General features: G+C 38.7%; 1 protein-coding gene across 6 annotated transcripts in view; it reads right to left on the bottom strand.

The window, feature by feature from the left end:
• Positions 1–6,938: 6,938 nt before the first annotated feature.
• The window catches only part of oprd1a (opioid receptor, delta 1a), a 12,572-nt gene continuing 4,457 nt past the window's right edge, over positions 6,939–15,053 (bottom strand). For 2 of the 6 annotated variants that reach the window (XM_035681420.1, XM_035681423.1), the window contains exons 2-3: positions 8,605–8,960; positions 6,939–7,499 (exon numbers count right to left, since the gene is read on the bottom strand). In XM_035681420.1, coding sequence (XP_035537313.1) covers positions 6,970–7,499; positions 8,605–8,960 — 886 coding nt within the window. In that variant the 3' untranslated portion in view covers positions 6,939–6,969. Of the gene's footprint in view, positions 7,500–8,604; positions 8,964–9,877; positions 9,886–10,790; positions 10,814–13,655; positions 13,673–15,053 lie in introns of those variants that run through there. The other 4 variants (XM_035681419.1, XM_035681424.1, XM_035681422.1 and 1 more) reach the window with 4 other exon arrangements.

The following is a 15,053-nucleotide window of genomic DNA, read 5'->3' as shown; positions in this document are numbered from 1 at the left end:
TCAAGCCCACTTTGAGTTATTTGTAGGAAGCAGTAACAGTGAAGTGTATGTTAGTATATTACCTATATTAAAAAAAGCCATAGAAGTGTGATTAAAACCGTCATAAGGAAGTAACCATATGTATCCTCACCCGATAAAGGGTTAATGGGAGACACTGCTAATGTACTTGCTCCTATCTCTACTCCAGCCTTGCAAACTGTTGGCTAGTTGGTTACAATGCATAGAGACATGTCTTAATTAGGAATATCCAAAAGGAATATACTGTTTACATGACCCTTAAAAAATGCAGAATATTGTTACATTCGGAATAATAGTGGAGGATTAGTGTGCATGTAAATGTAGTTAGTGTTGCAAATATGTAATTTCCAGGAGACATGGTTGTTCATCAAGATCTCAGGAGTTATTTTGGCAGCAGCAGCAGTAGTAGTATCCTGCGTATTAGAATATATATTATACTACTGTGAATATCACATCAGGGATATGAGCCCTCCCCTCGGTTGTTACATTGGCCAGCCCTGGGTTAATCTGCAGGGAGGCTTCTCTGTTGTTGTGGATAGTGCAATCAGGATAATTGATAAGTGGCTGCTAGTAAAGGAAACCTCCATAATTAAATTGTAACTGGTCACCTCTTCCACTGTGGATGTGGTGCTGCCGGTCTCCATGGCGACTGTAAGTTGCTGGTCTGGATTTGCAGAGGAGATGCAGAGTTGGGTGTTTAATTTTCTGATAGCAGTCGATAGCACACCCTGGTACTCAGAGCAGCCTTGGGCTATCTCTTGTGTGTTTATCTGAGCACCAGTGGAAATGCACTTTGTGGTTCAATGTCATGGCGGACTATTCTGAAGCACTCCACTTTTCTAATTGAATCATGGTCATGGAAGATGGATTATTCCATTATGAGGCCAATCATTTTCAAGAAAATATTATGGTATCCAATTTCCCCTTGTTTCCAGGAAACCAAAACATGCAATTTTCTCTCAGCTTCATTTTATTTTCTTTATTTCAGAGTAAGGCTTGAAACACTGCTGCTGCATTAGCAATGTTTCTACAACAGATGCACCAGAAGAAGCTAAAAAGTAGCATGTTAACACTGCAAAATAACTAGCTTACAGTGTCAAGTATGATCAGCACATTTGCCTTACACACTGTACTGCAATCATTGGTTATACATCAAATTAGCATCTTACACAAATGTACAGTTATTTATATTCACACAGGCTTTTCAGTATTCGTTTACAGTGTGAAGCAGTGTTATATCAAATAGAATAATGACAAAATAGTTAACAACAACAATGTAAGGTAAATTACAAAGGTACAACAAAAAGCAAATGAGAGAAGAGCAAGGGAAGAGGATTTAAGGAACAATCAGTAACATGAACTCTTTAGTAACATCGATTGACAATCAATAGGAACTTTGTTCAGCATATGTGACTCCTCTTCTGAGCAACTGCCTGAGCTCTGCTGGCTCACCTACTTAAAGGCTCTCCCACCGTTCCGTCATCTCCTTATATCCCAGACACCTTATAAATTGTTTCACACATTGTAATTGAACCAAATAGCTACAGAACACGACAAATCAGGACTGAATTAATTACTGCTATACAATAAAATACTGCAGTTTGCTACTGTCAGAATGGTTGATGTCAGAAAATACTAATAACTAAAATGTACTTCTCATTAAAAACTCAATCTTTCCAAAAGTCTTTTCAACCTTTAGCCTACATCTTGAAACCCAGCTTGGGTCATGTAAATAAAATCTAGTCTATAAATGGAAGTGTTGTTTATTTACAAGACACATTTTGGTTAATCTGCCTGTCTTTGTGAAATATTTGGTTGTACAGTCTTAATGACACAGTGACTAACAGGGCTGTGGTGAGCTAACCCACTAACATGCAAGCACAGTCAGTCACAAGAGTTCACAGAGTTTTCCTTTATTTTCTCTCTGCTGTTCTGTTTTCCACTCCTGGCCACTTTGTTCGACATTGTGCCAAAGGTGGATCTAGCAGGGTTACATGCTAAGAAATGCCTGGCCACCCCAGTTTGGTGGCTAAAAAGTCAAATTTAACACTTAATTATGATAAATAAATAAAAAGCATGTTAAAAGATGAAAATGAACACGATTTAATTCATTTAATTATCTGTTATGGACACATTTTAGACTAAGTGATGGACTTGACAATTAATAAAGACATGAAAAAAAATGATTTTTGATTTCTAATATGTGATTGTGATTAAATCAGCATATATTTCTGCCACCCTTTAGATTCTCTGTGTCCCCCTCTGGCCACCTCATGAATATTTCTCTAGATCCGCCCCTGCATTGTGCACCATGTGGTTCAATAAAAAATTTGCAAAACGTTCTTCCAAGCTTACTAAAAGTCAGTTAGCAGGCTCATTAGCTTATTAGCTTAGCTCGGTCATTAACGGGACAATGAGTCTAAAAAAATGTATTTGTACTGTCAATTCCTGTCTCATAATTGTCACCAAACTTATCCTTTTGTGGGACAGTTTTGACTCTGGCAGATAAGGTTAAATAAAAGTGAGTGGTGCATAACAGCTACTAAACTACAATAGCTTCCTCCATTTTGGATTCGACTCTTTGACCCTCAAATGGTAAATAGGCCTGTACTTGTATAGCTCCTTTCTTCCGACCACTCAAAGCGCTTTAAAATGAAAAATTGGGCAAAAATGTGCATATTTAGTTTGATTGTGAGTAAATCGTGGAAGGAACTGAATTGCTGGGATATTTTGCTATTTAAATGCGTGACCAGATCTCAAAGGTCCAGTGTGTAACATTTAGGAGGCAGAAATGGGATATATTGATTAATTACTGTTAAAGGTCAAAGGTTTGGGTTAGCTAGGTGTTAATGTAGTACCAAACACAAAGTTGTGGTAAGAAGAAATATAAGATGGGTGGCTTCTTTAGGGCTTAACAAAGTCAAAAACATACTGTAGTCTTCTTAAGAGTCCCTAGCTTATTCATATGTGGTACTGGTTTTATAGAGGGCTTTTAGAGCTGGAATTTACGAATCCTTTCAGGTCAGTGTAACCATTTACAGTTACAGAGTTTGCACCTTTGAATTTTTTAACTTTTTGTGGCTTGCCAAACAGGTTCATTGTATACTTTTCCTCAAACATCAAGCATTAAACAGCATTAAATGAATGCAAATGAGTAGTATATAAATGTGCTTTACTGCTGACCTCAGTACAATCGCAGTAGTGAAGTAGCGCTATTGAGAAGCCAACTGCACGGGATGGCAAGCCACCACCACAACTGCACGTGATGTCACATCATCATGTCATATTCAGTATTTGTTTTACATGATGAGAAACACCGAAAGGTCCGCTAATAATCCCAGTTTGCCACAGCTGTGGCATTGCAGTCCTGTAGCTCACCAGTGTTTCAGTTTAAGGAGTGAGCCTGTTGACTGGAAACTTTCAACTGAATATGTTAACTGGCTTTTTTTTGCTGAAATTTGCCAGCTAACAGAGTCACAGGCCCAGAAGGCAGGAGGAGGGAGGGTGAGGGAGATTAAACATTGTCTCATTGTACCAGTGCCTGAGTACTCAAGTCCAGTCTCAGGCTGGAGACGTTTTTTCTATTGTCTCTGACTCGTTGGTATTTGCACTAGGAATTGTCTCAGAAATTAACATTGGCCGCCAATCAGTGTCACTTATTGTATGCCTGGCTGCCAAAACATCTCATTGGTAATGGCAAACTTATTCTTGTTTCTGTCTCAGTCTTAACTCTGTCTCTCTACTGGACTCAAACCTATTTGGACCCTGCCTTGACTGGTCCTGGTCTTGGACTTGACAAAGGTGGTCTTGACTACAGCACTGCATTAAATTATATGTGGTTTGAGATATTAATATTATTTGATCAGCTACTTTCAGTTTTTCTAATGTGAAATGGTTTAATGCCTGCTCTGAAAAACGAAAGCTCCGATGAAGGTTCCTGTGACCGAAGCTCATTCCAGGGAAGATCTTTGAATAATTATTTTTGATGGAGTGCCGTCTGTTTGCCTCATTAATCTAATTAATTTTGTCATTTTGTTTCACTGTGTAATATTGTGATGAAGAGCTGCCAGGGAGAACACAAATTATTTTATTACAGCTTGTTGAGATACTGTTTGTCCTTCTATATTTAAAGATAGTGAAGGTTATGATGGGGGGAAGAGTTTAGTATTAAAATAACCCAGGGTGTGGGCCAGACTGCTGTTTGTGAAGCTTGAAACCTCTGTTGCCATTAGGGCAACACTGGATGACCAGCATTGATCAGTGACACTTGGATGCCTCCGCTAGTTTGTTATTGTCACTTTGGGATTAAAATATTACTGATTGTTTCTTTTGGACTCGATCACGCAGATAAATGACAACAATGACATGTTTTCTATAGCTTCAAACAACAATTGAAACAGTTTGAACAAAGTATTATCAATGAGAGTAATTCTGCTTATACACTGTGATGAGAAATTACATAAGGAAACAGTTTTTAAATTGGCCATTCACATGTGATAATAAACTGAAAATCATGGACACACACCCACACACTTTAACTTTGATTGTACCCTGAATTCACATGGTTTATTACAGTTTTTTGAAATCTCTTAATTTATTAGAAGTAATTTTGTTTTGCTTTTGTTAATTTGTCAAAAAATAAAACTTGTACACCCATGGCATTCTTTTTTTGTAAAACTAGTTCTGTACATTTCTGTCATTCTGCATTTCTAAAACTTGAATTTGCAAAAGTAATGGTGGCTGAGAGATATCCTGCACACCCGACAGATGCAGCACTTGGTTGAAGCTAAGAAGAAAGCGGGTATATACAGTACATTTTAAATCACCACCGTCATTATAGGAAAATATGCAGGAATGTATTATACTGCAAAAATTTTAGCCTCCTACTGCACACAGAATAGACAATATTTATTGTCTCTCTTCCTGTCTCTGTGGGTAACTACAGTCAACCCACAAGCAAATTTCTGAATCTGTAAACAGAGCAGGAATCCATTTCCAAGCATTGGATGGTTGTCTTTCCATCTCAGTTTTCTTATTTTTGTTTTTTTTCATTTAAGCCACATGAGTCAAAAGCATTGTGGTGAAATATTACAATCCAAAAAGTCTAAAGAAAGCGTACGGAATCACTGATACACTTCAAAGTCATTTTAACCGTGGCAGAAGCCAATTTTTTTTTAAATGCAGAAGCTTGGTTTTATCTACAAATTCACATTTTTTTTCCTTAATTATATACATATAGCCCCATATCAGAAACTAGCCTTAAGGGGCTTTGTAATCTGAACAACATACGACACCCTCTCGATTACTATTCAGTTTGGAAGTTTAATCTGTTCCACATTTGTCGCAATGCCAACTGAACATTTCAACATTAATCAAACATGTGGCATATTTGGACATGTTTTCATGTCAACGCATGTTTAACCATCAAAATATTTCCAGAAAACTCTGCATTAGTACCTCTGACATACCTCATCTGGTATGCAAGGTTGATACGACCATTAACCTTCACAGTATCTATTGATAGACATCTCCAATTTGATTGGTGTGATCTGTTGAAGTAAATAAATTACCTAGAATAAATTACCACTCTGGTTTATGCCATTAGCTGTGTCTTCAGTGTGTTACTATATTCGATGTGACACATGGTCGCCTTTTTGCTCATTTAAAATGCAGATCAATAATTTCCTTGAAGCAGTGTGTTTGTTGACATCAGGACAGGCTGTTTTCTACACTGTGATGAAGCTGCTCTCAGTCCGAGTTTCGGGGTAACACACAATAAGCTGACAGTTGTGACTGTCGACAGTCTTCTTCAGTGGCAGGTTTATCATTATTCAGTGATTCTGCTCAGAGGATCTCTGTGGGCTTGACAGTGGCCATGAAAGTCAAGTATGTGAGCAGAAAAGAGGTCCATAGAAATCCAAGTTTCAGTGGTTTGATGCTAATGTGGATTTTTCCATCTGTGCACAAAACCCCCAAAACAAAGCTTGATTACGATTTCATGTCCTTTATGACACATTTTGAAATGTACTGAACCGTGAGTCCCAAATTTCTCATAACACAGTTGATGGCGGCAGAGTGTAAAAGGAAAAAATAAAGAACAAGTGTCTTTATTGGCTGTAAAAAATGATAACAAAAAAGAGGTTGGCTGAATCACACAGAATACCAGAGAGGAGTTATCTTTCTGGTTGACCTTGTTGTGCAACAGCCTATTCTGTAATTCATCATCCAGCTGTCGGTGGGTATCACTTGTGTGGTTCTGCTCTGTAAGTCTCATTTGTTTTCCGTTAATGTTAAAAATACAGATGAGTTTTCTCCTTCAAAATAATCATATATCACCAAAATCTAATTTGATACTTAGAAGAAATGATGAAAATATTTGAATTGAAAAGCTAATTGTTTCACCTTTCTGTTTTTTGTTGCGTGTTTCATCCTGACAGTCAGTCTATTGTCTTACAATGCACTTTGAAGGATGCTGTCTGAATAATGCATTCTTTGCTTGACAACTATAGAAACCTGTTGGTGTTTCTTTGTCCTTCTTGCATCATCAAAAAGTACTCTTGTACTCTGGTCCTTTGGGCAGACAAATTATGAGCTGGGGATTTTCTGCTTTCATAATCTTGCTTTACAACTTGGATAAAGTCTTTTACTGTATACTGTCACTGCCCTTATAAGGCGTTAAATTTCCTGTGAGACAAATATTCCACTTTGTTGTCAGAACTTCAATAGAAAGGTAAGATCAGAGTTAAACTTATTTTCCATTATCTCTAGCTATTCCTTTGAATGTCCGTACGTCAGCCAAATTGGAGAGAATAAGCAGTCATTTTTTTGAGACTAGCTTTTTCTTGGGAAGATCACTTAAAACTCTGTTGTGGAGATCTGGGTGACCTCTGATTGCAAATCTTGCTGGATCCTCCTTGAGCGAGAGCTGTGGGGGACCCAGTCCATGCCTAGTCATGCCGGCTTCTTCCCCGCTTCTGTTGGAGCACAGACGGACACCGGCTCCCTGGTGGTGTTGCGGCCTCTGGTGAGGCTGTGCTGCTCCACGCGGGTTCGACAGGGAAGGCAGAAATCCCTGAAGCATCGCTTGAAATTTTCATCCAAAAATGCGTAGAGGACAGGGTTGAGGCTGCTGTTGGTGTAGCCCAAGGCGATGCACAGGTGCCAGCTAGCTATCACAAAGGGGTTCCTGGTGTCAATCTCCACCATGGTCTTCACAATGATAAAGATGTGAATGGGGGTCCAGCAGATGATGAAGGCTGCCACTACGACCAGGACCATGCGGGTGATGCGGCGCATGTTGCGGTCTTTCTCCTTGGAGCCTGAGAGCAGACGAACACTCCTCAGACGCAGGATCATCAGGCCGTAGCATATGGTGATGACCATCACAGGAACCACAAAAGCAAAGATGAAGACGCAGATCTTTGTCACTGTGTCCCAGTACCAGTCAGGGTCAGGGAACTTCAGCATGCACATGGTTTTACCTGGAAAGAGAGCAGGTAGTATCGGTTTGTGGATTTAAAAAGCCAAAGCTATGGAGAAACGTCTGCACTCACTCATCTGTACTCACAATACAAACTTCAAGACCACTACTGTTGCTGCTGTACAAACGAAAGACTATCAAGAATGTATAATATATTCTATGTGTACAGACAATTGTCTGTGTTTTTCCAACCCTGTAGCCAGAACATTTATATTGGATGATGACTTTCTGTGCCAGCGTTTATTAAATAAATGTATACAGTATTTGTGCATCCATAGTTTGATTAAGGGAAAGACTTATAAACTGCAGTTAAGGTGTGGTTAGGGCTGGGTTATACTCGAGAAGAGTATACTCGATTCATGCAACGTGCTATCTTCCTACATTGGAAGGCAAAAGTGTTTGTAGCTGTTCCAAACAGCCACACTCAAAGGTGAGACCTATTTAACCACCTGGCTAGCACTTCAGATGGAGTATGGATGGAGAACGTTAGGCAACTAAGCAATTTGTTAAGGTAATGAAAAGATCAACGTTCTGGCTGAAAAGAAAGTGAATGCTAATTGCAAGTCAGTGATGCGACACAAATTACAGTCTTTCACACAAAATAGCACTACGACTTCTTCACCCTTATGTCTTGTTCACATTTAAAGGCTACTCATTCAAAAGGCCTTAAAAAAAGACACAAAAAAAAACATCTGGGTGATTTTGTGACTCTGGGTAAGCAGTAAAGTAGTACACTTCCCCCCCAAAACAACCCTGAACTACTACTGAATATAAAATATGATCAGTTTCACTGGAGGGTTTTATGTTTTATGTTTAAAGTCTGAGAATCCAAAGTGGATCATAATAACCATTATTCTTGCTTTTCCTTTGTGTTCCATGTAAGCTCTGATGAAGGTCTTAAGGACCAGAAGCTTGGCCTAATAAATGCAAATTCTACAGATCAAAGCGTGGTTTTTCTACTGTGAACTGCGTCTATTCTTCAGCACTTTGGCAAAGATTCAGTTGGGTAAATCATACACATTCAACTCTGTACAGCTCACCCTATTCTGGAAGACAAAAATACTTAATAATGGAGGATAAAACAGTGGAAGGAAACATTATCTCACCACTATCCGTCACTTTGGTCACAGCCATGATCATAATGGGCACCCCAATCGCTGAGGACAGAACCCAGATGAGCACGTTGATCATCTTAGCCTTGACCGGCGTCCTAAACTCCAGCGCCCTGACAGGGTGGCACACGGCGATGTAGCGGTCCACACTCATCATGGTAAGGGTGAAGATGCTTGTGAACATGTTGTAGTAGTCAATGGCAATAATGAGCTTGCACAGGACTTCCCCAAACGGCCAGGTGTTCATGAGGTATTTGGCACTCTGGAAGGGCAGCGTGCTGGTGGCCAAGGCGTCAGCTAGAGCCAAGTTGAAGATGTAGATGTTTGTAGCTGTCTTCATCTTGGTGTATCTGGTTGTGATCACAGAGCAGAGCAAAAAGTGTTTGCAATAAGCAGCAGCGGTAATGAGAGCAGCTGGGTCTGTTATGGGCAATGGGGATTTGAAAGTGATATTCACTGTGCGTTTTTATGGTTTTTAAGTGTTAATTCCCTTATGTTAAAGATGAGCAATGGAAAGCTGCAGATACTAATTCTTCACAGCCTAGTTTTTTTTTTTAAATTGAGTGATTTGAGATAATGGTTGCAATTGGCCTCTGATTAAGCAGCCTACTTATACAGAAAGCACCAGAGGTTTGTGCAAAGAAAATACTACTGCTATCAACTTGAGGTTCATATATATTGTATGAGCTGGGCCTTGCTTTATGCATGGGACTGTGCTTTTTTTGTGTGTGTGTCAGAGAAAGATATTTTTTCTCATGTATATGAAAAAATAATGGCCATCACCACTGAACTCGTTTTACTTGCTACAGTATCAGCTTATCGGGGTTAGAATTCTCCCCTGGGGCATAAGGCTTATTTTCATAAAGGCTTCTCTCACCAGGAACTTGCACGACGTATTCATACTGTATATACATGATATGATTTGGTTTAGTTAGAGACAGCAGGATTAATAAATCGGTGCATCCAATACATTCCAACCTATATGCATCCACCCAAAGGCACAAAGGGCAACTATTTATATATGTTATATATAACTTTATGAAGACTTATTGTATAATACATATTACAATGCTGTATGAATACTGATACTATATTGTATTTTCTTTTATTTCATATTTTTGAATGATGGAGAATAATAGAGAAGATAAATGAGAATTAACATTCATTACTGGTGTAGTATTTCTTCTTCTACTCCAACAGAATACACCCAAGCCAATGTCTAAATGGATGTGTGTATTGATTTCACACAGGCAGAATGTACAATAACCTAGGGGTCTTGTTGGAGGTAGTGATGGGAGAGGGGTGCATATTTACAGCAAGATAGTCCATTTTTAGCCCACAAGCACAAATATTGAGTTCTTAGAACGCAATCTTTAAATGCAGATCGTATTATCGTTTTGAAGCATGAACTTAAATAATGTTTGGTTTTTTGGGCTAAGCCAGCTGATAATGGACTGACCTTTGTGTGTGTTAATACAACACGTCTTATTGGTGGACTGATTAAAGGCTTATTACTAGCACACAATAAATAAAACCTAGATTGTTGTAAAATTAGTAGCATTTAAAAATTCAAATACCCGTAAGTCATTGTTGACTTTTGCTTTCAGTAATAAATAAGTATAGGAACAGCGGTCTACTGGGTGAACATTTGTCTGACCCATCCATCCAACCTCCTCCATAGGCATACTTTGTCACTCTTTGTATTGTGTCACCTGACATTTTTTTCTTTTTCTTTTCTGACATTTGTGCATAAAATGACACACCTTGTCGCACAATGTAAGTCAATAGTAATTGCGTGAAAGGATACACGAAAAGCAAAAAAGCTAACGTGAAATGCGAAATGACTTTAGATATTGACTTGTACACCATGTGGTGATACCAGGTTGGCATTTTGTGGTGTATGCACAAGGGGAAAGAGTTACAGTTCAACTGGGTGGGCAACCATTTGGCCAAATTTAAAGTTGGAAAAAATGGAATTGCTATGACCAGTTCCCACGTGGAACTTTTCAACTTTGGTGAAGGCACTAAAAACTTTCACTAAGAATCAACAGCAAATTTTCTTAACAGAGTTAACTTCACTATTTAAACATTTTAATTGCAGTGCAAAAAGCGTATAGTTTTTCAGTCACAGACACTTGCATCAAGGACCTGACCTGTCTATGAATATAAATTTTACTTACATCAACAGCACAAACCACATGATACTGTTATCACTGTTCTACTTTCTGAACTGACTACAGTTTCCCTCTAACTATAAAATACACGAAAGCAAGTTAAACCAGATGTGTGGAAATAGTATAGCTTCCAAAATAAAGAGTAGGAAGAGGATGCAATATTCATGATGCAATAGATTTTTTAGGGGATGTATGTTTTAGACGATAATATTGTGTCTCTCAATTATTCTGGCCAAGATAATCGTGACATTAAATTTTCAATCAATTTTCAAACGATACAAAAAATGTTGTAAAATTGAGATTTAAACAACAAATGTTATAATGTGGGGATATACAGCTGCTGCATAACAAGTGCCAATCCACTCAAGTCCCTTACCCACACAAGACATGTTGAATAATTTTCCCATAGTATGCCATATGAGAAGAAGGGGGCAGAGTGATAAGACATTACAGATGTGGTGATGTTTGTAAATTGAATGCGGTGTGAACATTTTTTATTTTTAGGCCACATCGCCCAGCACTAGCCATCAGGAGAACAAGACAGCATACAATCTCATCAAATGGGTTGCTGTAATGTCAGCTACAGGTAGTTTTACCCAGTATTTGTTTACAGTTTATCCAATTGGCACCATTAAAATTATGCAGAATTAGCTTTTAGCAGTTCCTGTGTGAAATGTATCTATCCTTATTACTTTGAAAAGAACTTAAAAGATTCTCAGTTTGAAGCATCTTTTTCTATGATTTCACAGCAGACTTATAGACGTTTATTTGTGATGGACATCAGAGATAATGATATCCTTGACACGTGTACGTCACACTGAATGATATCAGTATGTATTTCATGTCTGTGTGTTAACATTTGACTGAGTTATCACTCCGAGAAGCAGTGCGATTTTTGACTCAAATTCCCCTCACGCTGTATCTTAGCCTCACATCTCTCTCTCCTTACCTCCCCTTCAACTCTCTCCTGCTCCCCTGGGGAGGCTTTTTTCTTCCCCTTTTGTCCTGCTGAATGTCCATGTCTGTTACAGAACGTACACTGTAATTTCGTAATGTAATACACAGGAGGAGCACAATGAGTATTTCATTCCTCACCTACCCCTGTAATGTTATTCCAGTCCGAATGTAGCTTAAGTTATATTTGATGTTATAAGTTACACTTGCTTTTTCAGTTAATGACAAGTAAAAATGTCTCCCTCTTGTAGGTATAAGGCCTTTCCATTTAATGTGAATTTGCCACTATAAAATGCCTCTATAAAATTTGTTATTTTGATCTCAGGTTTCAATGGAGACAAAAGGAACCTGTGCAGTCAGCAGCAGATGGCTGGTTTTGAACATTTCTTTGCATGTTTGATCACCCTAATCCGATGCCTGTATTAAATTCCACTTACAGCAAAGGAGAGCAGCAAGCTTTTGATCGTTATGTAAGGGCTGTCTCTAAAGCAGGCACAATATTAATGTAACGCTTTGAACTCTTGGAAAATATAAAAACCCTAGATGTGCATTGACGTAAAATGGCATCATTAATAGACATAGAAAAGGAAGTTGGAGTTTTAGATCGCAGCCATTTTTAAAAACAAAAATGAAAAAAATTGTAGACTCACACAGTTAACAAGAACTGCTCTTTGTTTAGCATCTCAATCTGTTTAAAGCCTTTGATTCAGCACCTAAAGCCTGGCTTTTGACATGGGGAAAGGATTTATTGTCACTTTAATAATTGGACCGGGATTCCAAAGAAATCGCTTTAACCCCCAACCTAATCCAAGCTGACAAAATTGTGGTAAACCTCCACTTTCTCCATTCAGTAAACAAGCCCTGGGAGGAAGTGCGCCTAGATGTTATACCACCAAGTCTGGTATATTATGACCCTGTGGAGATTAGAAGAAAATGGTGCAAAGGAGGGTAAAAATAATGCAACTCTACAGCCTTCTTACTGTAGAGACGGTTTGTACACAGCATTACGGTAAATCAGGGGTAAAATAATTGAGGATTGAGATCGACTGGTGTAGCTTTCTTACTTCCCCGGGATATTATGTGACATCCAGGCTAGCACACAGGAGCTTGGTTGGATTATGAGGATATCAAAGAACCGGTAGTGTGGCCTAAAGTAGGCAGAAGTGGCTACAGGGGAGGCTGTTTTATGCTACTAATGCAGGAGCCTGGGCTCCTCTCAGGAGGTGACAATCCAATGACAAGACTTTCATTTCACACCAAGCTGTGACAGGTGGTTATGTATAAAAACAACTTTTCCATTCCCATGTTCTGCCATTACAGTTGCGGGGTTGTGTTATAGTTAATTGTTCAGCATATAACTCGGATAGAGAGGAAAGCTTTTAAACACCCATCTTCCGTTAGAGAAGCAATTATGTGCCGAGAAATCTAAACGTAGGGCCCTTTTTTATGTTACAGTGAAGCATGTTTTTTTTTGGCACAGTCGCACTCTGTGATGTTTAATCACCCACTTCCTATTCTTTTTCTATTTCCTCAAAGCGTGGACTCCCTGCTACGAGGATGTCACGGTTGTCCAATCCCCTCCTCCTCACACTCGCATTTTGCCGCCACATCAAAAGAAAAAAAGTCTTAATAGCAGCACACGACTGAGATACACAGATGGCCTCTACTGACTGTGGCAAATATTGACCATCCTGACCTCTGGGCTGCGTGAATGATTTCTGCTTGTTCACCAGGATGGAGTGCCATTGATCACAGTCCGTCACTCCATGTTTATCATTAAGCTTGCCATTACATTTGATGCTGCCAGCTCGGAACTATGTAAATCCCATGTTACCAGCCAATAGGGTAGGATAGGTTGTTATCCTTATACTATAAGTGATCTATGGAGCTCAAAAGGTTATCAGATGAGCCAAAAATATGACTGAATACATCAGTAGATAATACAGTAAATTAATACAATGTAGTGTGTAAGACATATATATCTTGGTATTTGTCCTAACTTCCGGTAAATTGCTTAAACTAAAAACTACTTTTCTACTTATCTCTTAAAGCTCCCCTCCAGACATGTATTAAGACACAATAGTCTGTTCGGAATGTGTATCTGATATATTTATTTCTACTAAAACAGTACAATTTCCACAATAAACTTCCTCATTACAACTTCCAGAATATCTGAATATGCAAATGTTGTTGATTTCTAGAGTTTTGTTGCTGGACACAAGATGTCTCCTACTTCACTGTAAAGTCCATTCTAAGTGGATGTGCACTGGTGGCTAAAAGTTTTTACATCACACTGTCCAAGTGGAATACTACACCAAGACTAACTTCCAAACTATGTCACGTCACTTTTGCCATGAGATATGACAATGGTTTTCTGTGGAATAAAAAAAACAACAACCTTATTCCATATAAATTCCTTTGAAATGCTGTATAAATAAAAGTTTTTCCATGAAAAATGACAGTGTTTCACTGTTACAGAAACTGTATTTCACCTATTTAGAGTTTACGGTATTTTACTGTCATTGTTTGACATTTTTTCGCCCTAAAATCTACAGACATTCTTAACAGTGTAAGCATAGTGGCATACCACAAAAGAAGCAAGAAGAAGGTACTCTGCTCATGTGTGTGTGTGTTTGTGTTTATGTGTGTGTGTGTGTGTGTGTGCTTACAGCTTCCAGTAAAAACAGACAACAGGGGCAAAAGAGGCGGACAGGAAGCGACTGATAAGCTGCGGGTTGGAGGTAAGCACCAAGATCTTGTATTACTGAAACAACACTTGAATAATGTCAATTTTGTTGGCAGCTTGTCGCGTGTTGTGTTTAAGTTCATCATTTCCGAGTTTGTCTGGGTGAGATAAAACTGTTTGTAGAACAAGGCTAGCAGCCAACCTCCATATCGCTACCTGTTGTCACACACCTCCCTGCTCGGACCCCCTAAAGTCTATGCGAGAACCTGCACACACGCAAACCCTGGACCTGGAAAATGGAAAATGCTGAGTTGGGAAAACAGGGAGTAGAAAGTAGGAACAGTACCACCAAAAAGTTGAAAAATAACAAAAAAAGATAAATGAGTGAACTTATTAAGGTTTAGGGGAAAAAACACAAGCTTCAGGAATTTTTATTCACTACATTTTTATTTTTTCACTAAATTATTATCATATTCATTTTCAATGGTTTCATATTCAATTATTCTATCCTTCCACGCTCTTTTGTCAGTCTGGAGCTCCTTACAGATCCACATTCAGCTATAGAGAATTAGCATTTACATTTAAATCAGTCCTTTATCTGTATCCTAGTTGGAGGTACACAGCCGGGT

Source organism: Morone saxatilis, unplaced genomic scaffold, assembly GCF_004916995.1.
Source record: "Morone saxatilis isolate NCDOM2014 unplaced genomic scaffold, NCSU_SB_2.0 Contig9, whole genome shotgun sequence".
NCBI lineage: Eukaryota > Metazoa > Chordata > Actinopteri > Moronidae > Morone > Morone saxatilis.
Note: the sequence above shows the minus strand (reverse complement) of the source record. Positions and strands in the feature narration are given on the sequence as shown.